The sequence below is a fragment of the Neopelma chrysocephalum genome, unplaced genomic scaffold (assembly GCF_003984885.1).
Source record: "Neopelma chrysocephalum unplaced genomic scaffold, ASM398488v2 Primary Assembly neopelma1_23, whole genome shotgun sequence".
NCBI lineage: Eukaryota > Metazoa > Chordata > Aves > Passeriformes > Pipridae > Neopelma > Neopelma chrysocephalum.
Genome location: NW_020897691.1, coordinates 4750267 through 4777784, shown reverse-complemented (window position 1 = coordinate 4777784; position 27518 = coordinate 4750267). Strand labels below are relative to the sequence as shown.

At 45.8% G+C, this 27518-nt stretch overlaps 1 protein-coding gene across 5 annotated transcripts in view; it reads right to left on the bottom strand.

The window, feature by feature from the left end:
- TOMM20 (translocase of outer mitochondrial membrane 20) overlaps positions 1–27518 on the bottom strand; it is a 50339-nt gene that overhangs the window by 4921 nt on the left and 17900 nt on the right. For 2 of the 5 annotated variants that reach the window (XM_027685162.1, XM_027685171.1), the window contains exons 2-6: positions 6925–7248; positions 6728–6826; positions 6010–6128; positions 5695–5859; positions 5019–5100 (exon numbers count right to left, since the gene is read on the bottom strand). The exons of 2 other annotated variants lie outside the window; for them this stretch is intronic. In XM_027685162.1, coding sequence (XP_027540963.1) covers positions 5019–5100; positions 5695–5859; positions 6010–6128; positions 6728–6822 — 461 coding nt within the window. In that variant the 5' untranslated portion in view covers positions 6823–6826; positions 6925–7248. Of the gene's footprint in view, positions 1–5018; positions 5101–5694; positions 5860–6009; positions 6129–6727; positions 6827–6924; positions 7249–27518 lie in introns of those variants that run through there. One more of the 5 variants, XR_003534551.1, reaches the window with a different exon arrangement.

Here is a 27518-nt window from a genome sequence, read left to right as displayed (position 1 = left end):
CTGATTTTGACCTGCAGAGAGGTGAAGAACATTGTATCACAGAGCAGAAGGGAGATGGCTGCTGTCTGCAGGGTGCTGCTGAGTCTGAGCCATCCTCTGAACAGGGAAAGCAACTGCAGGCACTCGTGTGTTAAGGAGACATCATATTGGAAAGAATTCAACAGTGAACAACAATCAAATAACTAAAGGGAAGATTAAATAACTAAATAGTACAGTTTGGATAAGTAAATCCCTAAGAAGAAGATAAAATCATTTGAAGGTGTCAACATCAAGGAGAGAGCGCTGTTTACACAACTCTAGATAAAGCGTAACAAGAAAGGAAAATACCTCTTCCTGCAGAAAGGGAAAATGCAGACTGGCAGTACGAACTGCTAACCCGCTGCTGCTGACCTTCACAGCCCTTTCAACCCCCTACCAAAACCTCTGTTGGTGTAGAGGTTGTCAGGTGAGCACCTAGGACTGCTCAGAGCCACTACGGCAACATCTTTCTGCAAAGCAACCTATCACACGTGTCATGTGTGCTGCACACCAGCAGGTGAGGGCCAGCATTACCATCCCTCTGCACCTCCACCTCCTGCAGGGAAAGAGAAATCCAAAGTGTTTCTCTCATGCTTCACCATCACTCTAATACATTTGATTCAACAGCAAAACACAAAGTGTCCAGTAAGTCTGTAAAACAGCCAGTCCACACCTGGAGCCTGCAAATGCTTCATTACAAGCTCAGGTATTTGCCTGTAGCAATCAGCTAACCGGATGCCTAGCAGCAAGATTTCATGTGCTCATGTACGTGTTTTCTGGTGTGGCCATCCACAGAGGCAAACTTTGTCATTTCCCCCTGTGAGCGCTGTCTGTATTTGTTTAACTCTTCCCATTAATGATGGCTCGCTCAAGCTCAAATACACCATGCTGGATGTCTGCCTCAGGCAGCCTCTTTTGGTAATTTTTAGCTAAAATAATTCAACTGCCTCCTAGAATAAGATTAGGAAGATATATGTTAGCTTGCTCTGTTCAAATCAAGAGATTAAACATGTCGGTCTTCAGAGGCTGATACTGATAGACGGAGCCAGGTAAAGGGGATGTGCCTTTGCAAGGGTCCTAGGTTTTCTCATCTGTGGTCAAGTTACAAGTTATACAAAGCTTCACTCTGCACCTGCCTCATGGGCGTTTGTTTGAATTTGGTTGATAATTTAACTGAGGACTCCATCTGTTTTGGCCTTGCTGCAGGCCAGGGACACAGGTGCTGCCTACCATCCACAATGCTGACGGCTGGAGTCTGCTGTGGCCTGAAGGTGAAGCAGGGATCCTCTCGTCCTGCACAGCTGCAATTAGGCAGGACAAGGACCTTTCCCCATACAGCCTCCACTCCCCTGCCGAGAACCGTCTGCCCTGGGTATTAAAAGAGGTAGAGCTGTTGTGGGGAAAAACAAATATTTACATATGCATTTGATCCTGTAGCTAAAAGCAGCCCTATCATGATGCCTGTGCAGACGGGACTCAGGTGGCAAGGGCAGTGTTAAATCAAGCATTTCTAACTGCCCGGTGCTTGACCCTACAAGCTTCCCATACTTTCAATCTACGTCAAGTTTGTGTCATTTCCTTGATTTGCAGATGGCAAACTGAAATAAAAATGCAGAAATCCCATCATGTGGCATCATATTGTCTACTACACGACTCATTGGCAGAACTGGCTCTTATTCTCAGCTGTTAATTCCATCATGCTTGAAAAGCAGAATAGCTGGGAATACTGATAGCCCAACAACCTCTGCTGAGGGAGCAGGCAGAACTCATCCACAGCCTGCGCCAATACCTTCCCCAAATATTTCCTGACAACAGACACCTACTGTGCTACAGAAATCCCTGGGTTGGCCGTGTCCCAAGTTCTGCAGGAGGTATGATCTGGTGAGGAGATATATTCCCAAATCTGACTCCTCCTGCCCCTCCTGGTCCTTTCAGCCTGTCTTCTGCTTTGGTCCTGCTCCCACATCTACTTCAACACCTGTCATTAGTTCCCCTCTCCAGGCAGGGGGTCCTCAGCCCTTGTGCTGCAGTAGGGCTCCCTCTCTCCTTCCCTTCCTCCCTTGGCCAGGTCCAGCCCTAGTCAACATCAGCCTTCCTGCGTGTTCGTTTAAGTATCAGCAAAGGAGCACATCCAAGAGTATCCACATCCACAGCGCTACAGTGACCCTGCCAGCACAGAAAAACAAGGTCAAAGAGCTGCTGCTCTGCACCTGCAGCAGGAGGCTGCTCTGTGCTGGCCACACCATAATCTGTGATTTAGCCACTGGACTTGAACGAGTTTCCACTGAGCAAGTGTCTTCAGAGAATTCAGATTCTAACTCTTAAGAAGTTTCTGTTGAGTGGCTGAGGCTTCTTTTATTTCCTAAGGTTTCTCAGTTCAACTTATTTTTTTTCCCCGTGTAAAACAACCAAAGGTGCATTCCTGATATCTGCCAAATTTCAAGCCTCTTCTTCAGAGGCAGAAAGTGCTAGAGTTTCTCAACAGATCACTTTAGGAACATGTTTGAATATGAAGAAAAAAAATTGTTTCTCTCATCTCTTTATTGTAAGCAAGTAAAAACATTTTTTGCTGAAGCTTCCCAGATGCATTCAGCCTGAGACAGATACTCAGAACAGAAAAAAACAGCTAAGCAGTAGACAGATAACGTTTTCAGGGGTTTACAAGCAACTAAATATTTGGTCTTATAAGAAATGTTGGATAGCCTTAAAAACAGACAGAGGCATCAATGTCATAAAGTACATGTAATTTAAACTGAGCTTCTGCTGAGTCAGGAGGGGAGAAACAGAAAATGCATGAATTCTATGGTAATTTCTCCAAATTTGTGACTGCTTTTGTACTTTCTAAGAAGACGTGGTGAAGAGATTTGCTTCCTGTGGAGGTGCCTGTGCTCTGCCACAAGCTGCCTGGGCAGAGGCTAAATGAGCTTGGCAGGTGACTCTCCCCTAGGATCTCCACTGGCTCTCCATGAGCCCACTCTGGGATCTGGAGCTGTATCTCCCCATTTTCCCAGCACTCACAGACCTCTGGGGAAGGCTACTTGTTCTACAGGGGCACCATGGGGATGCAGGTGCCAAGTATACCTGTTGCATTGCTCAGGGCTCAGTTGGGAGCCAGGCACAGAGTGCTGCTGAGCTGGGTAGGGGAGCAAGGGCCCCAGCTTTTCGGGTTTATTGTGCATCTGTGGATTATTTAGAGCCTGGAGTAATGGGCACCCTCAGTGAAGGGTGCTATCAAAAAAAGGGAAAGCTGTGAGTTGTTGTTATTTCAGAGCAGGTCAGGAAGGTCTCATCACTTCACAATGACACTACGGCATGAACTAACCGAGCCGAGCCTCACCCCCTCTCCCAGTCTGTCACTCTGCTGAGCATTTCCACCTCTACATCACACACACACAGAGGCTCTCCCTGCACAGGGCCATCTCACCAGTACGCACCATGGCACCATACCCCTATCAGGCCACTCTTGCTCAGGAAGCATCTGTGCAGTATGTGTGATCCTCTGCCACTCCATTTTCAAAGCACAGGCACAACCTATTCCCCATTTGTTTATGCAGACATGAGTAGGTAGCAGGGAACAGGTCTGCAGGCAGATAGGTCCCTTCCTTTCCCTTCCCGCCTCCCACTCTTTCCCAAGAATGCCCTCAGCATGCTTGCATCTGCAGCAGAGTCACAGCAACTGACAAAACACCTGTCTCCCTGTTCCAGGGATGATTTTGCCTGTGACTGACAAGCAGGCACTGGTGTTTCACAGTGCTGCTCTTCAAACCACTCTTTCATAGACACACCATGATTCCTGGTTCTTGTGAATGGGAACCCACTTATTAATTTTTGCTGACAGCAACAGAAAGGAGTACAGGGGGTGTGCAGGGGGGAAGAGAGAAGTATGCTTTAATTTCTCTGCTTTTGACTTTGTCTGAGAAATACAGAAAAGCTGCCCCTACCCAAAGAAGATGGTGTGGCCACTGTCGTTGCAGCAAGGGAGGGAACAAGAGGGCCTGTGAGCCCAGTAGTGCAGTGGCATCTCTACGTGCAGGGAACCCATGCACAAGTTTTCATGTGAATAATTAAAACCCAAGCCTCCTCACTCTTCTCCATTTTCCAATCCCTCCTCCTGTTTTCTCTATAATTCCATTTTCCTCTCTCGCTTCTTTCCACTCCCATTTTACAGATATTATTGTTCCTTTGGCGAAGAGCATCCCTATGCTGAGTTTATAAGGCAGAGGGCTGCAGCAAACACCTCATGAAGCCCAGCCAGCAGCCCCCAGCCCCCTTCCTCCCCTCCTCAAAGTTCACACGGTTTAGTATGCAAGCTTCCTGCTGCCTGCCCAGCCAGCTCACTATTCACAGGCAAACTGTGCTCCTCTGCTTGGCTCCCGAAGAAGAATAAGTATAAAAAGCCCTGAAAGTCTTGCTGCTGAGCCAGCAGGAAACTCAAACTGCTCTGAGCATGGGAACCAAGAGAACCGCTGTGGCCAGCACAACAGGTATTGTTTGGGAGGAAATCCCGGCAGCAGACATGACTGCCTACACACACACACACATATATATGTATATGCTTAGTGAGGGTTTGGCAAAAGGGAAGGTTGGGGAAGTGTACAAGGAGAGAAGAATAGATTAGCAGCTATATCCAAAAAAGAGTAAGAGAGCTGCTCAGCCAAGAAAAACAGCTATTTCACTAGCCAATGAACTGACCCATTTGCCACACATACAAACCATGTAGGACCTCAAGTGATGTCTCTGGCCATGGTCTCTTGACAGGTTTTTCTATGTCCTTGTTTAAGTTTGCATCAGGAGTGAGTTCGTGAGGCACATGCCCTGTTTGTCCCACTTGCCACATTTTGCTTTATGTCAGGGAGCAGTGTTTTAACTGAATTCCCTTTGAGTGAAAGGAAACCAGGAGATGGACCCCAGGAGCATAACTCCTGCACTCCAACCTCTAGTGAGCATCTGGTCCCTGGGAATCAGAACTGAGGCAGTCTGGTGTAAATCCCCTGACATACCAAGTCCGTGGCACAAAGCAGCCACCTCTGTGGATCTGCTTCCTGCTGCACCACACCAGCTGCTGACATAGGCACAGTTTATCTGCAAATATGGTAAATTTGAGTGAAAAAAAGAGAAGGAAGAAAGAAAAGCTTAAATTATGTAACTTCTTTTCTCACCAAAAAGCGATTAAAAGCTGTGGTAAAACAGCTCACAAATGTCACATTCACAAGGAGTCATAACAAGAAGTTTGACAAGACAAGACTTGATAATCTAGAAGTATTTTAATTATATATCTTACAGTCTTTCTTGTTAGAGATGCTCTAAAGAAATAAACTTGAGAGCAACAGGTCATCCCACCCAACTCAGCATCTCTTGCAACCATTCTGAAGAGCAGCAGCTGTGAAAATCCCAGATAAGAGAATGTGTGACCCCAAGTCTCATAACCATAAGGAGATGGCTAGAAGAGCAACACATAGGCCTTGGAAAGCAAGAAAGCATGCAAAACAAAAGGGCCAAACTTTAAGTCAACATGAAGACATGCAAGTGACAGACCATCCTTATGGGATGGATTTTTGTAACCCAAATACTCCAAACTGAACAGCATTATGAACCCTACTGGTCAAATGCCCGACAGCTACACATAGCCACGTTTCTGAACTGCTTTAAAGCTTTCTGCATTGGGATTTTACTCACTACACAGAAAGGGGTTGGCTGTGAAAGTTAGATCTGGACTGAGCTTCAGTGTCCTCAAATGGCTCTTTTTGGGGGAGAAGAGGGAAGTCGAGCTGGAGTTGTGTTCTGGCCCCACTCCAGTTGTAGAAGCATAATGGAGCAGCACCTGTGCAACTGGGTTCATTCCTTTAATTTGGTGAGACAATTTTGGGATAGGAAATGTCAATGCACAGGCTTGTTTTGGATAAACACCAAAAAGCAGTTTGGGAACCTGGCTGAAACAAGCTGATTCTCCAGAGTCTGTAACACCAGTGGAAAATGTGGATAAGAGCTTACCTCTGCTATTAGCAGCTTTCCCATAATAGGTTTTTCCTGTTCTATATGGGAGCTCCAGGATACTCAGGACTTCTGCAGTGCTCCTACCTCTGAAGATCCACTGCGGAGTCAGGAACCTCCTGAGAGAGGGAGAATCCGAACTCTTACCTACTGGGTTCCCAAAAGAAAAAATAAATGTATCTTAACACTGTGCTAACTGCCTTAGTGACCCTGGCATGGGTGCTGAGCAGTGATGAAGGCCTGGTCAGCTACCAAGAGCCAAGCAGTAGGAAAGGCAGCTGGTTTGAGCACAGATAACCTGGGATGTTCAGAGCAGCCACATAGAGTCAAGAATGGAAAACGTGAACAGTCCCTTGTGGCAGATGGGACAGAGTCACATGCAGGAGATTTTAGTCAGCACTGCAAAGCTCAGAGCTTTCCACCAGCATTTCCCCCTGCTACGGCCTCCTGGAAGAAAACAAAGCAGAGCCCCAGGGATCAGCAGCCCCTTGGCCCCCAGGAGCTGCCTGGTTTCCAGCCTGTAGGGTGGTGACATGAAGCAGAGGCACTCACTCCTCTCCTCATCTGTCCCCACTCAAAGGGCACTTCGAGGAAAGGGAATTAGACTCTAGCACAGCACTCCTGCACAGCAGATGGGCTGCATTGTGGAACACTTCTGCCCCAGGTAGCGTTGCATGCACGCTGCACCCACAGGCACAGCTGTGTGGCTTCCCCTTACCTTTGAACATGTGTAAGTGCAGTGCTGGTCACAGGGAGCAAATGAGTAGCCCAGAGCATCCCAGGTCTCTGCAGGATGAGCAGAGAACAGTCCATGCCACCGCAAGAGCAATGGTCATTGTGTCATCCATGTCCTCCCACACGAAGCATAGGAACTGAGGGAGCAGGACCTGTGACGGGTCTGAAAAGATAACTCACCTCCCCAGGGCTCAGGAACAGAGGAAAAGGGGTAAACCCTCCCAGCAGCAGGCTCTCACACACAGCCTTGGCACCGTGCCTCCCTGTTGACCAGGAAAATTGGCTGCCGTTACGTAGAGCCCCATTCAGTCTCACAGGCCCATTCAGTGCATTGCCTGGTGGGTGGACTGCCAGGGAGCAGGACACCCATTAACAGACTCCGTAAGCACTGCACACATGGTCCCTTGCATTCACTACCCAGGGTGGGACATCCGTCAGCGGCTTCAGGGAGAAAGGACCTGCGTGTTCACTGGTGTTTGTTATGGGAGTCCAAAGAGAACAAAACTGTAAAGCAAGACAATACTTCTAAGTTGAGGGGGAACATTTCTTCCTCTATTAATTATTTCCCATGCTATTCCTGGCAATGACCTTCACCGGGAAGGAAAAAAAAACAGATTTGTTTTTATATCTTTTATTTGACTTCCTATACTAAAGCTCCTGGCTAGAATGACTCACACTTATATCAGCCATCACATTACGCTATAAGAGTGCTACTACCTGTCTTGTCTTCCTCACCATTAAGGTTTTGTTAGCATTAAACCAGGCAATTTGCAGCTCTATTTAAAGATATCTGCCTCAGTGGCAAGTGTCCATAATACCCTTGTTTCATCTTTGGAAGTAATACCGTGAAGATTGCATTTGAGACTGCTGGCACCCCAGATTGAAGGGAAATTTTTCTGGTTCTGTGCAGAGAAGTGTTTGCCTGTTGCAGACCAGGCATCTCTTTTCCAACCATTTACAATGAAATTGCTTATGTGCATCACTGTCCTGTTGCATACCCACTCGCCCCTTTAGAGATTCCTGGTCTTATTTCTGTTCCCTGCATGCAACAGAGCTGCACGGTGACACTACAGCCCCAGGGAGGCAGTGAATGTTATCTCTCTGTGTGCAGGGATTACCCTCATGGTTCCTCATCTGTCATTGGCCCAGCTTCCTCTGCCTGACAATTTAAAGGGTTGAGAAGAAACTCTGCCAGGAGTCTCATGCCCCTCCCACAGGACTTCCCATGGAAGGCAGCGGGTTGGTCCTTGGTGTCTCATTTCATTCACACTTGCTTTCTTCCTCTGCTTTACAAACACAGTGCTCACTAATCAGCACTTTTTACATGAAAGGGGCACTTGCAAGCAGATTACCTTCCAGACTTCATTTTTTTAAAAAATGGGCATTCAGATTGCAGCAATGGCCTGTCTCCTGCCAGAACTGACACCATACTGTGCCAGGAGCTGTGTGAGTGTCCAGGAACAGTCCTAGTAGCCCTCAGCTGCTTCCAGCTGAGAAGTGAAGCAGTCTAAAAGTTAAAAGAAAAATGTCATATTAGATGTTTTAACATAGTGACATACCTGAAAAAGAGTTTGATCTTCATCCTGCAGAATCCCAAGGAATCCTAGTCAAAGTGTAGCCATCCCGCAGAGACATCCCACATTTTTGTCTCCCTCACAAATGCTGTTGTTATGTGTCCACCACTGCTTAGAGACCCTGACCTGCAGTATGAGGACGGAACAAACGCTGGCTGCTGTCCATTCAGGGACCCTTTTCCATCTCTGAGCCGTGGCTCACGGCATGCCAGCTGGGCCAGTGCGGAATGTACCAATCTCTTTTTTAAACAAAACAGCACCATGAACCTTGGTGTGAAATCAGCTAATTTAAGGCAAATTGCAATAAGTGTGACAAACAGCAGGAGGTAAGGAAAACTTAAGGGTACTTCCTAAAAGTGTGTTTATTTCACTGACATCCCCAGAAGAGGTCATAGTTTGGGATAGGCAGAATGTTTTACTAAGCTGTTCTTTCTAGTGCAGGCCGACTTGATTTTACATGACACGAGATCTAACCACTGGGCTTGAGGTTGTATCACAGGATTTTAGTTTAAAAAAAAAAGGCCCAAGAGAGACACTCTAAATATATATATTCGGGTCCACAAACAAACAAACATGACACATGAAAATAGGTAAGATTTTTCTTTAATTTTACTGATGATTTGCAGAAATAGGCATGGAATATTTTCAGTGGCTGAAAAGTCTCATCCTGAAATAATAGGCATGCATTAACATCCATTGCAAAACCATCTTTTCATGTTGGTAAGCTTTGTTGATAGAGGAGAGGAAGCACACAGGCTCTCCCAGGCAAGCTCTTATTCACAGGTACAAATCTCTCTTCAGTGATGAATGAATCCTTTCAGAAATGCTAATATCAGGATTTACACAAGGTGGCCAATGTAAACTGTAACTGCTGGTTCATGATTCTTTTTGGATCCTTTGCCAACTTACAAATCTTCAGAGTTAGTGTTGAAACAGGCAGCATTTTGTTGGAAAAGAGCAAAAATGCATTTCTGCACCAAACTACTGATGGGAATAGATGACACAACAACCTCAAGAAAGGGCTTCCTTGTGAACCCAACCAGTGTGAGAGAGGAGGAGAGACAGTAAGAAGATGGGGATTTTGATGCTTGGATCATATCTCACTTCTTGCATTCCCCCAGGAGATTTAGTACTACTTCTGAAGGCAGCAGCCAAAAGTATGCTTTGATATATCTTTCATCTAAAGTTATCTATATTGATAGACTGTGTTTGTGCGGTTGAAGCACTGAACCAGAGATAGGACTTTTGTTCCCACTTCTACCACAGAGTCTTGGTATGTCCTCAGAAAAGCAATGAGAGTTTGTGTGTCTGACCCGGGCCTCTCTCAGCCAAGCAGAGAAGAGACCACTTTCCCACACGGCAGCATGGAAAAAAGCTCTGTACATCATGAGATGGACAGGTCCCATCATCCTGAGTCCTCCTGAAAGCAATGAAAACAAATTGACACTGGTCAGATTCAGGCTGCCCTAAAATTAATCATATGATTCATTAGGAAACAAATTCTTCAGTTCAGAAATTACCAGTAACTATCTTTTCTTCTGGATTATTGCTCCCACAGATGAGCCAAATAAAGGACCATTTCAAAGGTCACAATTCATTTCAGTGCAAAGCAACTGGCTTTGCTTTGATTGCAGGGGAATGTGACTTAAATTAGGCCAGCTGACTTTGTCCTGAAGAGGGCTACAGCTTCTCACATGATCTATAGCATAGCCCAGCTGTGGCTGTTGACCTCTCTGGCTAAAGCCACAAGACATTCAACTCTGCCATAGGACACTTGCCCCAATAAAGAGAAAATAGACTGGATGGAAATGGAGTTGTCAGAAGAAACTGTTGAGAACAGCAATACGATTCCAGAAAAAAAGCACTTCCTCAGATCATAGAGGATGATCATCTCTCATACTTGCACTCTTCTTCCCCAGGTAACTGAGCACTGCTGGATTAAGCTCAGGAGATGGGGGGATGGAGGAGCAAGAAGCAAACTTTTTTCATAAGGGAACATGTACAGTAAATAACAGCTGCAAAGGCTCTCTCGTGTATTGAAGACATAATTCAGTGTTTTCCTTCCCAAAATAAGGATTTAATGGGAAGCAAGTTTCACCCTTTCTAAAGGAGTACTCTACAATAAGCTTGTTAAGTTTGGAAAGTACTTTGGGAGCCCTTGGGATGAAAGGCACTCTAGGAATGAAAGCTGATATTTATGATTATTGCTTGAAAGGAACAGAGAGGAACAGTAATGTAAAATATGAATGGCTGCTGGTGCTAAAAAACGTATCATTGACTTGGTGCCAAAGAAGATAGTCCTAGCTCTCAAACCTGGATGACAAGGATTTAGGAGATACAAGAAGTGGAAGAGACTCGTGCAAATAACAGCAAAAGCCAATTTGATTCCAGGGCAAATAGGTGTCTTGTGGGTTTTTCTTTTCTTCCTCCTAAATTGCAGACCATATAATCTGATCTCTCCCATCCCAGCTCTGCCAGCCAAAAAAGATGCCTATTAACCACAATAAGTACTGCTGGTTTGTACTTCTCTTGAAGGAGGAACCTACAGATCCCTTAGGACATGAGGCAAGGAGAATACCCTTTGTAAGTGGTCATATGTTATGGATTGGCCTAAGTAGATTCATATCTTATCTCACTCAAAGGATTAAGAGCAGAACCACTTCAGGCTAATGTAAATTAAACTTCTCTATTTTAGAAAGCTATAAGAGAAGAAAATCAGGCTAACATGTTCTGCTTCTGCAAACATCTAGCTGCATGCTCTCTGCTTGCATAAATGTCTTTTATTGATTTTACACTGGGCATCTGGTCCTCTAATGTGACACTGTACAGCTCCTAGGGAGGATGTTTCTCTATCTGGACCTGGTATTGAGACACCTTTACCTTAGTCTCCCACTCTTCCACTTTTCTCTGAGAAGCTCTAAAAGAAAAATCCTTTGAGAGAAAGAATTCTGCTTCTTCACTTCTTCAAAAACAAGCTTGAAAGTGACTCTAGTGCATAAGAAACCTTCACTGCAAAAACCCACAGGATCTTGAGAAGTGATTTTTTTTTCATATAGCAGAGAATAACACAGCATGCACCAGAGGCTGAATGTTAATATCATACACATTTAAATGAGATATAAGGTACAATTATTTTTTTAACGAGCTACTGCAGTGAATTAACAAGAAAGGCTATGTTCTCTAATTCACAGGCTCCAAATGAAGATGGGATACCTTTCACAGGCATGCTTCAAGCAGATGTGGGTTAGTGGGCTAGAAGAACTTGAATGGCTCTAGGGATAGAGATTTTGCCAATGAACACCCCACCCAGGCTAGCAGCCTTCTGTGTCACTTGGGCAAGCCTTGCAACCTCTCTGCAGGCCAGTCTCCCACATTTCCAGTGTGGCTAAACCCCACAGCAGCCAGGAGAGTGCTGTGTCTGTGCTCTTTGGGTAGCTGAAAGCCAAGCAGAGCCCTGGCCTCGCCTCTGACTCTGGAGAAGTACCATTTCACCAAATCCACACTAACAGGACTGCTAATGGCCCTTCACTTCGGCACTGGCACATTGTTAAGAGAAAGAAGGTCCCCTGGCAGCTTGTGCTGCCAGGGCTGTGGTGTGGAGCATGCTTCTGCAAGATCCTCTCCATCAGCACTGCCTCTTAGTCCTGGCACAGTCTAATGCTGATGGATCTGTATTAGAAATAACAGAAAGTCCTCGGCCTTTTTTTTATCCCTTTCTTTCTTTTTTCCTTCCCTTCAGCTATTTAGGCCAACTCTGGCTAATCACACTCTCTAACTTATACTCAGTCACTGCCATGGCAACCATTTCAACATGCAATTCATAGACTACCTCTGAGATGCACAGCCCTTTTCAGAAACACATAGACCTTGATGCTTCAGGAGAGGCATTAAGGGAGGAGAACTATCATCTGCTGCGCTGACACATTTTTCTACAGTCTTACCTCTGGCAGCATGAATCTCTTCTTTTAGCTCTGAATAGCTCATCACTTGTTCTGTCCCCCTTTTCTCCCCCCCAAAATACGTTCTTTAAAAACTGACACAGATTTATGGAGATGAAAAAGAAAAGGTGTAGGAAGGGAAATGCATTTGCAAATTCCACTCTCTGGCATCTAAATTCGCCCTTGTAAGAATGCTGCAAAGCCTGTCCTGTTACTGCTTCAAAGGAAATCCCGTTTTGTTCTGTTGTGTCATAGTGGAAAAGGAGAAAGCTTTGGGGCTTGCTTTCTGGTTTTCTCAAACCCTGGAGGGAGACAGTGGCTCAGGAATAGGGTAGGTGCTGCTTCTTCTTCCTCATTTGCAAAATGGCTCCTGCTCAGAAGTGCAACCATGCTACAATGTGCAAAACCAGGTCTGCGTTTGTCCAAGTAAAGAGAGCAAGATTCGAACAGCAATGAAAAAGATCTATCTGGAACATGTAGATGCATTTTTCCAACAGTCAACTCTGAAGATCTTGCTCAAGATCTACTGTAATTAGGTCTGCTTTTGACTAGTCATGATGCCTGACATGCAGGCAGCATAGGAAGGTGCTGAAGTGAGGTGCTACACAGGTGTCTGCTATGCTGCTTATGAACGGATCATTTATTCTGCTCACACTTAACACAATCTTCTCCCAGGTGCAGTCAGAGAGGAGGCTCTGACTGCCAGCACTACAGTATGAAAAAATGCTTTTTAGTTTCTTTATGTAATTGTAGCTGCTCTGTGAAAGAACCTGATTCCACATCTTGAATGTTTTATGTATTTATGCATGTAGGTTTCAAATGTGTATATATCACACATAGTGTTGTGAACTTTATCAGGTGTAATTATACTATCCATTCCTTTTTTCCTATCTTTTTCTATGTTTTTATCACTATCTATTGTTAGCTGGCCACTAGCCACAAACAAGGCCTGCCCTTACCACTACCACCTACTTGACACCAAAAAGAAAAATGCTTCTGCAGCTGACCAAGGGAGAAGACAGATCCAGATGTGCTCACAAGCAAACAAATATTGGCACACCTAAAATAAACTGGGTGGGACATTTGATTTCAGGTTAAATTATTTCAGTTTAAATTATTTCAGTTTAAACTCAGCCCTTCTAGCCATAGGAGAGCATCCGCAAACACAGTTCTTCAAACTGAAATGTTTCCTAGGAACTATATCTGAGGGATAAGAGCCAGGAATCCCTAAGGCAGGCAGATAAATCTGAGCTAGCAGGTAAATAATATATGGCAGTCACCTCTGCCCTGTTATTTTAATGCACGCACATACAGACGCTCACTGTTTCATAAGACCTGCATATGCACTTCTCAGCAAGCATCCTGTCCTATCTTCCACTCAAATCAAGCCTCAGAGACTGCTGAAGTAAGGAAACATGTTGTGTGCTCAGAAAGAAACATCATATATAGTCTATCAAATATCTGGGACTCCTTAACTATGTATAGACTGCTTGTGAGGACCCAGATCCTCAGCTGTCCTTTCTAATCTGCAACCTAAAGTCAAGACAAAGGCTGGAAGGAGGAGAATATAGAACACAAGTTACTGCTTTTAGCCCACATACTTTAATGCTAATGCATTTCTGTAACTGCATAATAAGCATGGACAAAATTACAATATGTCTGTGAATGGGGAATACCATCTTCATGGCATGTATATGCCACAGACCCAACTCTTCAGTGAATCAAATTTCTATAAACCACTGCAGTGAATTTAGACTTTAACTACACCCCACTTTCCCAATGTATCCAAATCTGGCAATCTCCCTTACTCTGTAGGTACGGATGCACTCTTATCCCCATGTGAGAGAGGGCATGAAGGGTCAAAGGCTAGAAATGAAGCTGGAAAAGTCTTCTCTTCCTTATGTCATGCATTAGGTAACTTGTCTGACACCAGCCAGACTGGTAGCATCTAGAGCAGAAAATCAAGCCAGTGAATCAGGGCACAAGTAGGGGAGCTCAACCATCCATCCTTCCAGATCTTAGTGCAGTCATAGGTACAGTTTTGGCCCAAGCCAACCACGCTCTCCCAAACTGTTCCCCAGCACAGCCCAGGAGTTAGCATGGACCAGGACTGTTTGCAATAGGTAGTCTGTATGCGGCCACGTGGTTTTGGAGGACAAGAGGGTTTATCTGTCCCACCATGGCCAGTGTTACTACTTAGTCACAAAGCAAAGCACAGCTCCTGCCCCTGCCTGGTTTATTAGCACAGACATGGTCCATGCCATGCAAGCTTGTGCCTCAAGCTTTTTCCAGTGACCCAATGTACCTGCCTTTGCTGATCAGGACACAACTCTGAGCCTCTCATGCAGGCTCCACTTTGTTCCAGTATAAAGTCAAACTAACTTTGGTGACAGATGGCTTAAACCATCACATCTGACACTGAAGAGGCTGAGCAGAGAAGTGTTGATGCAGCCAGCACCACCTCCTAGCTAGGAGCTGGGCCTGCCCCCAGGAGCATCTTACTCTGCTTTGCTCCACCAGCCCAAAGCCCACTAGGTGAGCACCTGGGCATACCTGACTTGTAGCAAGGGGGAAAGATAGTGCCACAGTTGCCTGTTTCTCCACTGGAAGGTCTTCACTTCGACTGCAGCAAGCAGAAGAGGTGCCTCACTGGGCTGGCTTCACAGTGGCAGCAGCAGCAATCCAGCCCCTGGCATGTGGCCTCTGCAGGACCCTCCTGCCCCAGCCCCAGCATGATGAGCCTTCCCTCACTGCTCCAGCCGAGGAAGGCCTCAGACTTGACCAAGGATGTACCGCAGGCCAGCCGAGGACTTCAACTGCCCAAACAGGCAGTGCATGATCATAGACTGGGCTCAAATCTGGGCTAAGCATATGCTACAGACATACCCTTAGCAAGTCTGGCACAACCATGGAATGAAGCTGGGTGTCCTGAGGTCATCAGTCCTCCCTTCCTTAGCCTTGCATTCCTGTGAATATAACCCAAACCTTTCAAGGGCAGAAGAAGACAAATATTTTGTTTTCATTTGATAAAAATTAAGTCGTGGGTGCTTGCACAGCTGATCTCTTGCATTTTACCTCCTGCATTCTCTAGCAGAGAAACCTGACCTCTTGGGAGGCTGCATTAGCAAGAACCCCTCATTCCTCCTCCACTGCCTGGGCAGCACGGCATCTTCTCTCCATGGTACTGAGCTGAGGAAAGCTGTCAGTTTTCAGGCAGTGCAGACACCTGTACTGTGCACTCTTCACATCTCCTTTGGAATCCAAGTTATCTTGCTTTCCAAACCCATGTGAAAGAGGTTAGGAAGAAACTTAAAAGATGTTTCTCATATCTATTTAAGAAACATTCAGATCCTGTTATGTTCCAAGGGAGGGCACTGGCACAGGAAAGAGATCAGGACTGCTCCAATGGAGTAATTCTTATGTTCCCAAGTAGGTCAGAAGAGATTGCGGAGTAAAGCAAACATTGCAAAAACCTTTTGCAATGCAAAGCACTACAAACAATTGCAAATTATTTGAGTTAAAGCAGAGAAATTGCTTGAATGGGTTTTGAACCCTTTTTCTTCTTCCTAATAATGAGCATTTTCTTTTTTGCAAGCGTGCTCCTGGAATGAGAAGTCTCATAGTTTGGGGATATGTTCACACTGGGAACATTCACGTGACCTTTCAGATCACATTCCTCCTATTTATAAGAGTATTAGTCATCCACTTAGAGCAGAACTAATACCAGGTTGACTGGTATTAGTATGACTAAATGCATGCTATGAATAACCAGTGGAGGGTACTTAAAACCACAGTTATATCCAAGAGCACACAGAGAAGCCATAGCCAGCTAATGCTTAGACAAACACAAATAATACTACTGTATGTAAAATACATTTCAAAGACAATTTGAAGACAGTTCATCCACAGGAAGAAAGGACGAATAATTGGATATGTTATTTTCCAGAGATAGTTCACCTAGTAATGAGACATATAGGATCACTGACAAGAAGGCATGACAGCTGAAGACTTAGATTTGAAAAATGTCCAGGCACTAAGGGGATGGATCACAACTCTGCAGGAGCTTGGCCATTACTACACAGAAAACATCAGGACTGTTGTACTTCAAGTTTGCAACTTTGTCACCGGCAAAACACCAGGTCTAGGAGCCCTGAGTAATGCCTTACTTGTTAAATAACATGTTGCTCAACTTAGCTGCAGGGAAAGCACCATACAAACCATGTGCCCCAACACGTTTGTGAGTCCCAGCCAGCATGAGTCAACTTTCCATGCCTCAGATGTTACCAGTACCTCCAATAAACTGCCACAAGCAATATCAGTTCCTGGGTCAGGAAAAATGGTGCTTCCCAGGTGCTGAGGACTTCCCTGTTCAGTGCTTTGGGAAGCATTTATCAGAACAAGATAGATGTAGGCAGTGCACTCAGACCATTTCCACCATTTTGGTGAAACCATATGAGTAGTGTACACACCTGGCAGGAAGGAATCTGGAGGAGAGGAAGAGAAAAGGACAAAAAGGTGGGTGTAAGAGGAAAAACGGAAGTATAGACAGCAGCATGAGAAATGAAAAGAGATGACAAGCTATGTGCACCTATATAAAAGAAACACAGAAGCAGTCTGGGCTGTGTGAGCTCCACATATCTGACAGCAGGGAAAATGGAAATGGGAACAGCTCTGCAAAGAATTTACGAGTTTTGAATAATGATGTGCAAATTATGGGCTGGAGCACAGAGAATTAAAGAACTTTGAGTTCCCACCTGCTCCGCAGTTGAGCATAAATGATGTGCTTCCACACTGCACAGGATGGCGATGGGGGGACACTGGGATGCCTGGCTGCACTACACTTTGGTCAAACCCTCTTAGGGTGAACATTGTCAGCAGGAGGTGTCCAGCTGTAGTCACATGGCAGTGTCAGGAGCTACCCCTGCCAGCAAACTTCCCCAATGTCAGCTTGACCAGAGGCAGTGGCTGAAAGATTCAGTGAGAAGGTGGCAGCTAAAGGTGCAAACATCACTTCCTCATTGAAGCCTTGGTGAATGGCCCTGCCTGTGCAACACAGAGGATGTTTTGAATGGCAGAGCACAGGCAGTGAATCATTGTATAATCACTGCTGGTGTGTCCCAGCCTCAGTGTATCATCAAGCCTTTCTTTGGGTCAAGTAATCATTTGAGTCTGACTCATCGCCACACAGGTTTCTCCTAGTGCAGGCTGGTGTGGTCAATGAGCAGAGCTAATTGAATGTGCTCTCACTGTTTCACCCATATTCTGGGAGGGCTGGCAAAGCTGCTCCTTTACTTTGCTTTGCTTTGCTTTGCAGACCCTGACAGCACAGAGGGTTCCTACAGACCATATGGTCTGTTGGGCCCTACACAAAAGTCAGGCAGCAAATTGTTAACCATGTAAGTTATCACCGTTTCCTTAAAAACTTCTCATGGGTCAAAGGGTTAGCACTTTCCTGGGCTAGAACAATGTCAGCAGCAAGCCAGGGCCTCTAAAATAAGGAATAATTGAGGCTGGAAGGGACCTCAGGAGGTCATCTGGTTTGAGACACCTTAAAAGCCAGGATTGAACATCCCCCTCCTTGTTCTCAGAGTCTGAGCCGCCAATGCAGAGGAAATGGAAACCCCATGCAAGCCAAGGAGCACTTGAGCTGGTGGAGCCCTGCTGAGATCACACAGCTAAGAAGACAGCATGATGGGAAAATCCAGTAACATCAGGTAGTAGCAGAGGGCCACAGAAAAGACAGAGTAAACTGAGGGAAAGACCAGCAAAAACAGTGTGGGACGGAGAGAGAAGATGTTTGCTTCCTTTGCTGCTAAGATGGAGGCAGGAAGGGTGGTGTGAAGACATTTCTCCTTTCTCCCAGTTTGCTGCACATGGAAAGGAGCCACCTCTGGACACCAAGCAGGCAAAGTAAGAGTCAAGGTTGCTGCAGATGGAAGAAGGAGCAGAGTCTTGGCTCCACCCTGCCTGCACAGTCCTTCCTTCTCAGGCCTTGAAAGGGGGGGAGGGAAAGGGTAACCCTCATTTCCTCTCTAGGCCAGATGGGGGAAGGACTCACCAGGTCTCACCTCCACCCTGTCACTAATATCAAATAATAATAGTATTTAGCATTTCCATAATTACCTTCGCACTCTGATATCACAGACACAGCTGAATTGGAAGTAATTAAGATCATTATAATGAGCTTCAGTGGATCCTTTCAGTCAGAGGCATTATTTAGCCAGTCCTCATTTTTGTGGTTACATCTGAATAAGCTCTTTGCACTGAGGTGAGGTTCGCCAATGAGACACTTCGGCATAAAGGCAGTCTCCTACTTGCAAAGGCAGAATAAGTGTCATTATGCATCATGTTTCACCAGACTTCAAAATGCCAAGGGAGGTAAGTCAGGTTACAGCTCACTTGTAAGAGCTGCAAAACTCTTCCCATGGACAGGCACTTGGGGAACATCTGCCATGACCCCCTGCTTACAGAAGCTGCAATTCTGGAGGCCTTCAATGGTCACTACAAGCAGCCACCACAACCTCTCACTGTAGGTGTCAATTCAGCAAGAATTCTTATTCAAGGGGAGGGGGCAGAAAGCCAGAAGCTCTGAGAGCACCTTGCACCAGGAACAGGTTGCTGGACTGAGCACTGCTGGGGCCAGCAAGCCCCAGAACAGTGATCTGCTGGTCCTGGATCTACTTGTAGCCTCACTGAAGACTTCTTCCTTTGGCCTTTCACTAAGAATGAATTAAGTACCCCTTTAATTGTGGTTACTTCAGTTCCCTGTTCATAAGTGCAAATAAAGGCACTTATTTTTCCCATTTTTATTTGCCCTTCATGTTTGGGCTGTGTATGCCTTGGGAATCCACAGCCCAAACATCAAGGGCTTCTAGGTATACCTCTCTTATTAATAACAAAACCAATGTGCTGCTTTTATCACTGAAGAAGGAGGAAATGTAGGCACATGGAACAAACACTTGTATTGCAATTTCTTATGTTTAAAAAAAGAACAACAAGGTAATAGAGTGTACTACTTTGACCAAGAGCAAAGGTAAAATCACAGCAGCTGACTCAGTGTAACAGAAAAAACTTAATAGAGTTGGCAACATTTCAACCTGCTTTCTTGGGAACTTGAACATGGGAATGTGTTAAGAGTAGCATAACATATCCAAAGCATTGCTTGAATGAAAAAGAAGAGTTAGTGTTGGGCAAAAGAGTTATTTTCAGCAGCAAGAAAGTTCTTCCAGCAAAGCACGAGTATAAACTTGGTGTTCAGCTACTGTCAACATTACAAATAAACCTAACCAAGGCAGAGAATCTAAGCTTGTGCTACTGGCCCCAAATACAGCTGAAACACTCCCCTAATGTGTCTGTGACCTAACTGTTCAGTCCATTCTCCAGAAAGAGGTCAAAACGGAAGACTTGGACAAGACCCAAACAAGCTTCAGTGCAGTTTAGAAATACAGTTAAGACACAAAGCTGTTTCTCTACTTCAAGACAAACTGCCTGTTACAAAAAACATTGAGGAGCAATGACATTTCCTGAGCTCTAGCTGTATCTGCAGTGGAAAGGAGTTTCCCATGCTGTTTCCTTAATTAGCACAAACATGCTGACAATCTTCTCCATGCTGAAATCAAGCCATAGGTCACTAAAAAGTTGATCTATCTATGCATCCAAATCCACCACATGCTGAGCCAACATGTTTCAATGCCGTAATCAGTACCCAGATTATAACATGGCTTTGTCATGCATACCTTTGCTGCAACAAACTTGGATGTCCCAATATGAAACCTATTTGTCCTGCAGTCAGCAAATAGGGAATGTGCCAATATATAAATTCAATGTTTTGCAAGTGCTAGGATTGTGTGCTGGCATTTACTGGATCATTTTGACCATCACATGAATTTATAAATACGACCAGTTGAATTAGAGAAATAACATGATCTGAAGGCCAGATTCTAAGCTTGTTTAAACTGAAATAAACAGTAATTTACTCTGGTTTCACCACACAGAGATCAAGGTCATGGTTATCTCTATACACAGTTTAGTCCTTGTCAACAGCACATGATATAATACAATCATGCGGCAGCCGAACAGAAAAGACAGCATGCCAATACAGTAAATATTGTAGTCCCAGCCCTGGTGAGAAGTTCAGCAACCTTATGACAGGTACCGTTTAAGTGTGTAAACCGAGACTTGTTCCTCGGACAATTTTTGCTTTGTTGGTAGTGCAGCTGGCAGGACTAACTGTAAAAGCAATTTATGCCTGGCCAGCTCCTGGCCAGCTCATAGCTAACTCTAAGTAAAAGCTGTGATAGCTAAGCTGTTCTCTTCTGGCCAAGCAGCCTATTTACCGTGACCGGTTCGGTAAGGTTGCTGCCTGCTGTGCGGACAGGACACTGCAACGTGCCGGTGTGACAGGTCTGATCCTTTCTCCCACTTTTCAGTTGTCCCTATATTAGTGCATCCCACGGTATGCTGCACCATGGGCTGCTGCTCTCAGTAGGCTTATTCCAGGAATTCACCTCCATCGTTACTTGTCTATGGCGTCACTGCCCGCATTTTCCCAGAATCACTTGGCACCACTGGGGCTGGACAGCACAGCAGGTAGCCCTGCCAGCATAGCTGCTGCTTGGAAAATCTGCCCTGTGGACGTAAGTTGAGCATCTCACTGGTTACCAGCTATAACTCTTTTAGCTGGATACAAGGTCACAGTTGTGAAAGTTACAAGAATGTATCTTTGATGACATTGACATAATTTCCTGCAGGTTCTTGTCAGATAAAAAAAAAAAAAAAACACCAGAAAGTGATGCCCCATGAAGAACAAATTAGATCCCATTTTGTGTCCCTTCACCTGTAGAGAAAGGTTTCAATGTCACTGAATTCTGCACTTGTGACTGTCACCCAGCCCAAAACGAATAAAATCAGGCTGATGGCTATGTCCATAACTTTCCTGTTGAGCTGTTTTCTTTCCTGAATTTTATTTTGCTACGTTTATTTATTTATTTCAATAGCTGTCCTTCAGTACCCCAAAGCAGCTTTAAGACAGAAATACACTGTCATCAGACACCTCAAGTTTTCCTTAGGCACTGTCAGTAAAAGCACACCCTCGAAATTTATCATGACTGAATGGGGCTCCTCTTGAGCTGGTGAGGCCAGAGGGAAAACTACGCCAAGGGCCGGTCACAGGAGGTCGCAAGCACTCACAACTGGCCTTGGCTTCCCTTTGAGGTACAGGCAGCCGAACCCTTGTAGGGGCAGCTGGACACTCCAGTGGTTACATGGGGAAAGTAGACAGCTGTCTCTGCCTGCTTGCAGGACGAGAAACTGGCAGGAAGCAAAGGTGCTTCCTCCTGCTCAGACTGCACCCTGAACCCTTGTTGTCATTAAACACCCTTACTCTCCCAGGGAGAAGGGGAGGGATGGAGTGAAAGTAACTCTGACCTTCATGAAGGAATGAACTTACTGATACTGTGCTGGTCTGCAACCTGAAACCACTGAAACTCTGGGCCTTGAGAGAGGGAATTGCCAAACCCAGCCCAGCATGATTCAATAATGCAAACTAAGGCTCACGCAGCTTCCTCTTCCTAACCCCAATCATTCTCTCTGAAAGACAGTTTGCATGTTGCAACCCCATGGAAGCAGTGATCTAGACACCGAGAAAGCCTGCCGATGTTTGGCTATGCATCAGCACAAGACAGAGGAACATAAATCAGACAAGGTGCAGGTAGTCAACTCACTTATAAAGACTTCTCCGAGGTTCCCCATTGTGCTCAAGCAGCGGCAAAAGAACCCCTATCCACCCAAAGACTGACATACCTTTGCCTCCCACTGACCTCAATATAAAACTTATATTTGGAGAACAGAACCCCAGGAGCCTGGCCTCATTTACACCAGTTTTACAGTTATCTCCTTGAGAAATATCCCATCTTTACGTAGGTGTTCCCAAGATCAAACCTGGCTCAGTCTGTGTCTCTGAGCACCACCAACATCTAGGTCTTTCTTCACCCCAAAAAGGTCAACCTCAGCATGGCTCAAAAGCTGCTTTTCCTCTCCCCCAGTTACTTACCACTGAAGACATAGTTTAAGAAGCTCACAAACAGGAGGGCACTGGCAGCCTCCAGATCCTTCACCAAACACACGAGCAAGCACCATACAAACTTTCCCTGCAATCCCACAGCTGCTGGGCCCTGACCAGGAAATACCACCAACACAAGGGAAGTTTCCACAGTCCCCGTTCTCTGGAGAGTTTCTGCTGCACTGCTATGGCTGAGCTGCTTGTTTAGGATGTCAAAGAGCTCCGTGCTGGAAATGAGAGCACCACTCACAGCATACACTGCATTTGAGCTGGCACTGGCTTCTTCCTGTTTTCTAGCCCTTGTCATGACAGCTTAAAAGAAGTTTTGGTGTATGCCTTGTTTACAACGTCAGCTCAGAAAAAAAACCCAGATTTAAGTTTGGTGACCAAAGGCTAACAGGCCTGACCTTGGTCATTAGCTGTCCAGGTGACTTGCTGAAGAATAAGGAAGTGCTAAAACAGAAAATGCCCAAGACTGATGGCTCAAGAGGAGTCTTGCCCCATTTCTCACCTGACAGACAACACTGTGCTCTGTGAACATATCACAGCATGCTAAACAGAAGAAATGTTCTCTATCCCAGACATTGTAAACTACTGCACTAACGTTACAAACTGGAGCGAGGACGTGGTGCAGAAGTCTCAGACAGCTGTGGAGGCAGGATTACTAATTTATCACGAAATTCAGATGAAATTGTACTACTTATATTGCTATGGGGCAAGGAAGGGAGAGAGATAGACTTTTACATTTCCAAAAGACTTGTTTTAGCAACTGATGACATATGGGGACAGGATTCTCGCAACTCCCTTGGCTCAAGAATACAAAATCCTGTTTCCCCATATACCTTTAGTTCTCTGGCCACCTAGTCATCTGCTATTTAAAGCTTTAAGTTCTTCTTGGCTAGTTCTCTGTATTGCCCTCTGCCCTTCCACATGGAACAAGATCCTCACTTTGGGACACCATTTTCTATCAAAGTTGTCTGAGCTGGCTCTGCCCTTCTCCCACAGATTAGGTATGTCTACAGCCAGCACGTTGAATTGAAATAAGTAGCTTATACAGGTGGAATTAGGGAGAGATAATGGAAATAAACACTAGCTTGATATTTGAGGAGTTTCTGTGCACTGTTTCATTTGTGTCTATTAGCCTACAGGTGTCCTACAAGCTAAGGATACTTCAGCTGACTTGTTTTTTCACACCACCCTCGCATGTTTCTAAAAGCATGTCTCCTTTTGATCACATGGCAGCAGGTACTCGCTTACACACACAGCAGTGTTACAAGTGACTGTGCTAAACACATGCTGCACAGGTAAGCCCTGCAATATTGTCTGCGGCTGTACAGCCATCACCCCACCCACACTGTCTCCTTTCTCTCAGCATAACCCCAGCTTTGGCCCTACTCAACACTTGGCCACTTCTAGATGAAAGCTTGCTCTTTCTCTACTCCACCTCCACCCCTCTGAGCTCAGCAATCAGGAATACAGAGGAAAACTTCTGGTCCTTTGCGCTTGGGATGAGCAAACAACCAGCCCACACTGTCCGGCAGCATGAATGCCAGGTTACATGAGGACATGACAGCAGAGCCCACATACCACTGCTGGGCTATGAGCACTTCAGATATGACTGACTCTGCTCAGGAGACTGAAATATAAACAGCAATTTCTGGGAGGAGTGGCTCCATCCAAATACTCCTCCATCTTAGTCACAGGTTAAAATAAATAAACAAACAAAGCTGTACTAATCTCCCAATTGGCCTGCTCACAGTCATGTAACTGGTGTGAGCCTTCACCCTGAGATGAAATATGGACCCAAAGACTAGGTCTCAGCTTCATGGTGCTCCAATGGCACACACAGGACAGGCAGCAGCCCCTAACTGGGATGGCAAGGACTTCGGCTTGCAGTGTAAGGGAACACCCACCTGGCAGACAGCAGAGCCCAGCTGTACACCACCTGCTCCCGGCTCCATCACACTTACATAAGGGAAATACTGAGGGAGCCAGGACACATTTAACCCAGAGATCCTTATGTGACCAAGTGGATCCAAAGCGAAACAGAGAAGACTTGGGTCTGCTTTCCATTCCACGTGAAGTCACATCTGGGAAGCAAAACAAACAGGGGCCACTGCACAGCAGGGACCCAAAGAAGCCAGAGAACAGGACTAAGGAAGTAGCTGCCTCTTCCCCTGTCCTTTAGTGAATGAGAATAGCTATGCTGGGAGCCAAGAAGGCACACTGGGGCAGAGTCAGTCTAGACTTGCTCTGCTTCTTGTCCTCTTTCCCCCAGCATCTGCTGCTGGCCCCTGTCAGAGGCAGGATGAAGAGCTAAGTGGACCTCACATCCGGTACAGCACAGCCATTTGTACTCCTCTGCCTTGTGAGTCTGGCCAAAACTCCTGCGTGTGCATGAAAGACGATCCCAGCATTAAATATATTCCTTCTCTTGGTCCAAACTAGAAATGGCTCCTCAGCCTACAACATCAACAGGCTATGTTAAAACATTTAAGTATAATCAGGAATGCAGCTGGAGGTCTAAGCATGGGGTAAGCAAACACCAGCATATATTTTAACAGGAACTATCCCAATGGGCTCTGAAAGCTACCTACAGTATATGTGCCTGTTCCTAATTATATTTACTGGTGGCAGTTGGCCTTTTTTTTTTCCAAGCTGAAGATGAGTCAGAAAAAGAAAAAAAAGTCCTTTATTGTTGTGGAAGCAGAAGGATGTCTCCTGAGGGTGTATGTAATGCACTACTGTCACGGCATGACAATGGAAAAACTGACTGCTGAGCCAACCAAACCCCCATAAATACCTAATGATATCTCTCCTGGCCCAGATTTTCTACAAGTCGGTGCCTGAACTGCATACAAAATGACAATCGATATGAAAGGATCTTTTTTCTCAACAGAGCCAGAATTTAAGAGCCCAGCTTAGCATTATATTTCAGTTCATACAAAGACATCCTTTTAAAGGTCTGTCACAATAACTTAAAGGTTATTTTGCTGGTGATCCAGCAAAAAAACTGCTAGGCCTCTCCTCACCCTCTCCCCCACACCTCCAGCCATTAGCACAAAGAACAGCTGGCTTCAGCAAACAGACATCATTATTAATTACAACATGGAGACAAAAACAATGCATGCCTAGGTATGTTATTGGGTCTGCATTCATGTGAGATGAGAACAAAATTTTCTTCCTTCTCTTCTTCTTCTCCTCCTCCTGGCTTGAGTAGCTCTGCCACCTCGTGTATTTGGCTGGGGAGGCGGCCATGCCAAGCACCTGGCCCAGTTACAGGTATGTGCAGAGGGAGCCCGTTGTGAGAAAACCCAGCCTTAGCAAATTTCTCTGGCAGTCAGCCAGCCTCCACACATTGGGCAAGTGACTCTCCCCGGCCGCAGTTACATCAGTCACCACTACCTCCCTCAATGTCATGGCACGGGAAGCAGCTGCCAGGGGAGAGAGAGAGGCAGTCGCTGGTTTTTGAAACAGGCTGTCCAAAAAACATTACAACACCCTTGCTGGTTTCCAGTGCGTTTGCTCAGTTCCTCCTTTCCCGTGAAGACCACACAGGCTTTGCGAGGGTGTTACACCCTGCTGCAGAAAGGCCGTCTCTGGGGCCCGCTGCTCCTGGCAGCCGCTCCGCAGCACTGTGATTCCCCCAACTTCCTCCAGACACTCTCCCAGTTTCCACTGAGGCAGAACCAAACTCAAAAGCTGGTATTTAGGGGAAAAAACATAGGTATTTTCTTTCTTTTTTTCCAGAGGGAGATTCTCCATGCTGCTCTGCCGCAGTACAAGTGGGAGGCAGGGCTGGAACTTGGAGCAGATGGAGAAGCCCCACACAGTTCCACTCCTTCCTCTCACCTGCCTCTCCTCTGCCTGCTCTAGTCCCTCATGCCCTGCCGGACTTGCATGCCCTAGGCACAGAGGCTGCCCAACGCAGCCCTTGTGGGAGACCAGTACTCCCTGCCTTCCCAAGCCAGCAGCAGGTCACAGGGGCCTAGGCCGGGACTTCCAGCCCTGGGAGTGCAGGCAGGCTGGAGGACCACTGCCAGCAGGGCCAACAGCCAGATTCTGCTCTTGGCTACTACCCCAGTAAATTTAGTAAATTTAGAGTGACCCCCTAGCACTGACTTGGTCTTTGCAAGTGGTCAGAGCAGACCTTGGACAAGGGATGGCACTTCAAGACAATCATCTGGGGCCTGGTGTAAGCAAAATCACCCTATAAAAGAGAGTAAAACTGGCAAACACAACTATTGCTCCTGGCATGCAAGTACTTCCATATTGATTCAACACTTAAAAAGGCACTGAAGTGAGGATGTCCTTGTTTCAAACCCTCCAGCAAATTCACTTTCGCTTTTGGCAACCTGCTGTCTTCTCACCCCTCAGCTCCTTCCCCATGACTGCAGCAGCACCTTCCTCCACTGCTGAACCCCATCAGCCTCTGTGCTGCCTCCCCTCGCTCCCTCCTCTGCTTAGCTTCCTGCTTCAAGTCCTTCTAGAGCAGAAGCAAAAAATTTTGCCTGACCACCCTGGCAAAAGCAGGGAGAAATGCTTGCTGAAGTCCACCAGGAAGCTGTCACCCATGCAGGCATTGCAGCTGAGCTCCGGGCTGTGAACCTGCCCCCTCAGCCCTGTCTCTCCCAGGACACAGGAGCCCATGAGGGACTGCAAGCTGGCCAGATCAGGGTAGTTTTTCTCCAGTCAGAGGCTCTGGAAGGATTATTTGGCTGCAACATATCATATGACTTTGTTCTTAGAGTTACATTTTAACTGAGAAAGTTTAACAAGTATGACTTATGGGCTTCTAAAATTGGCAGTAGAAAAATGAGCTGAGGAAGTCATGGAAAAAAACCACAAGCGAGGCCATTCCATGTTATGCACAATTTCTGGGCTCTTTTTCCAAACTTCTGGTTTTTTTGGATGGTGGAAAATATTTTCCAGCTACACAGGCCTGGCTTCACTGAGTATGTATTTATGCCAAGTTTATAAAAAGCAGCTGCAGACATGGTTGAATGAAAGGATTACACTGCTGTCTGTCCTCCAGAAGGTGCTTCAGTTCACACCCTGTCCCACAGAGAGAGGCTCACTTCTCAAATCTTCATGAATTTATGTAAAGAAGGACAAAATTTGAACCGTACAATACAAACTATGGCTGTGCACACAAATGGGCATGCACACATGTACACATGGCTATCTGGCTAGTTAGTGGCA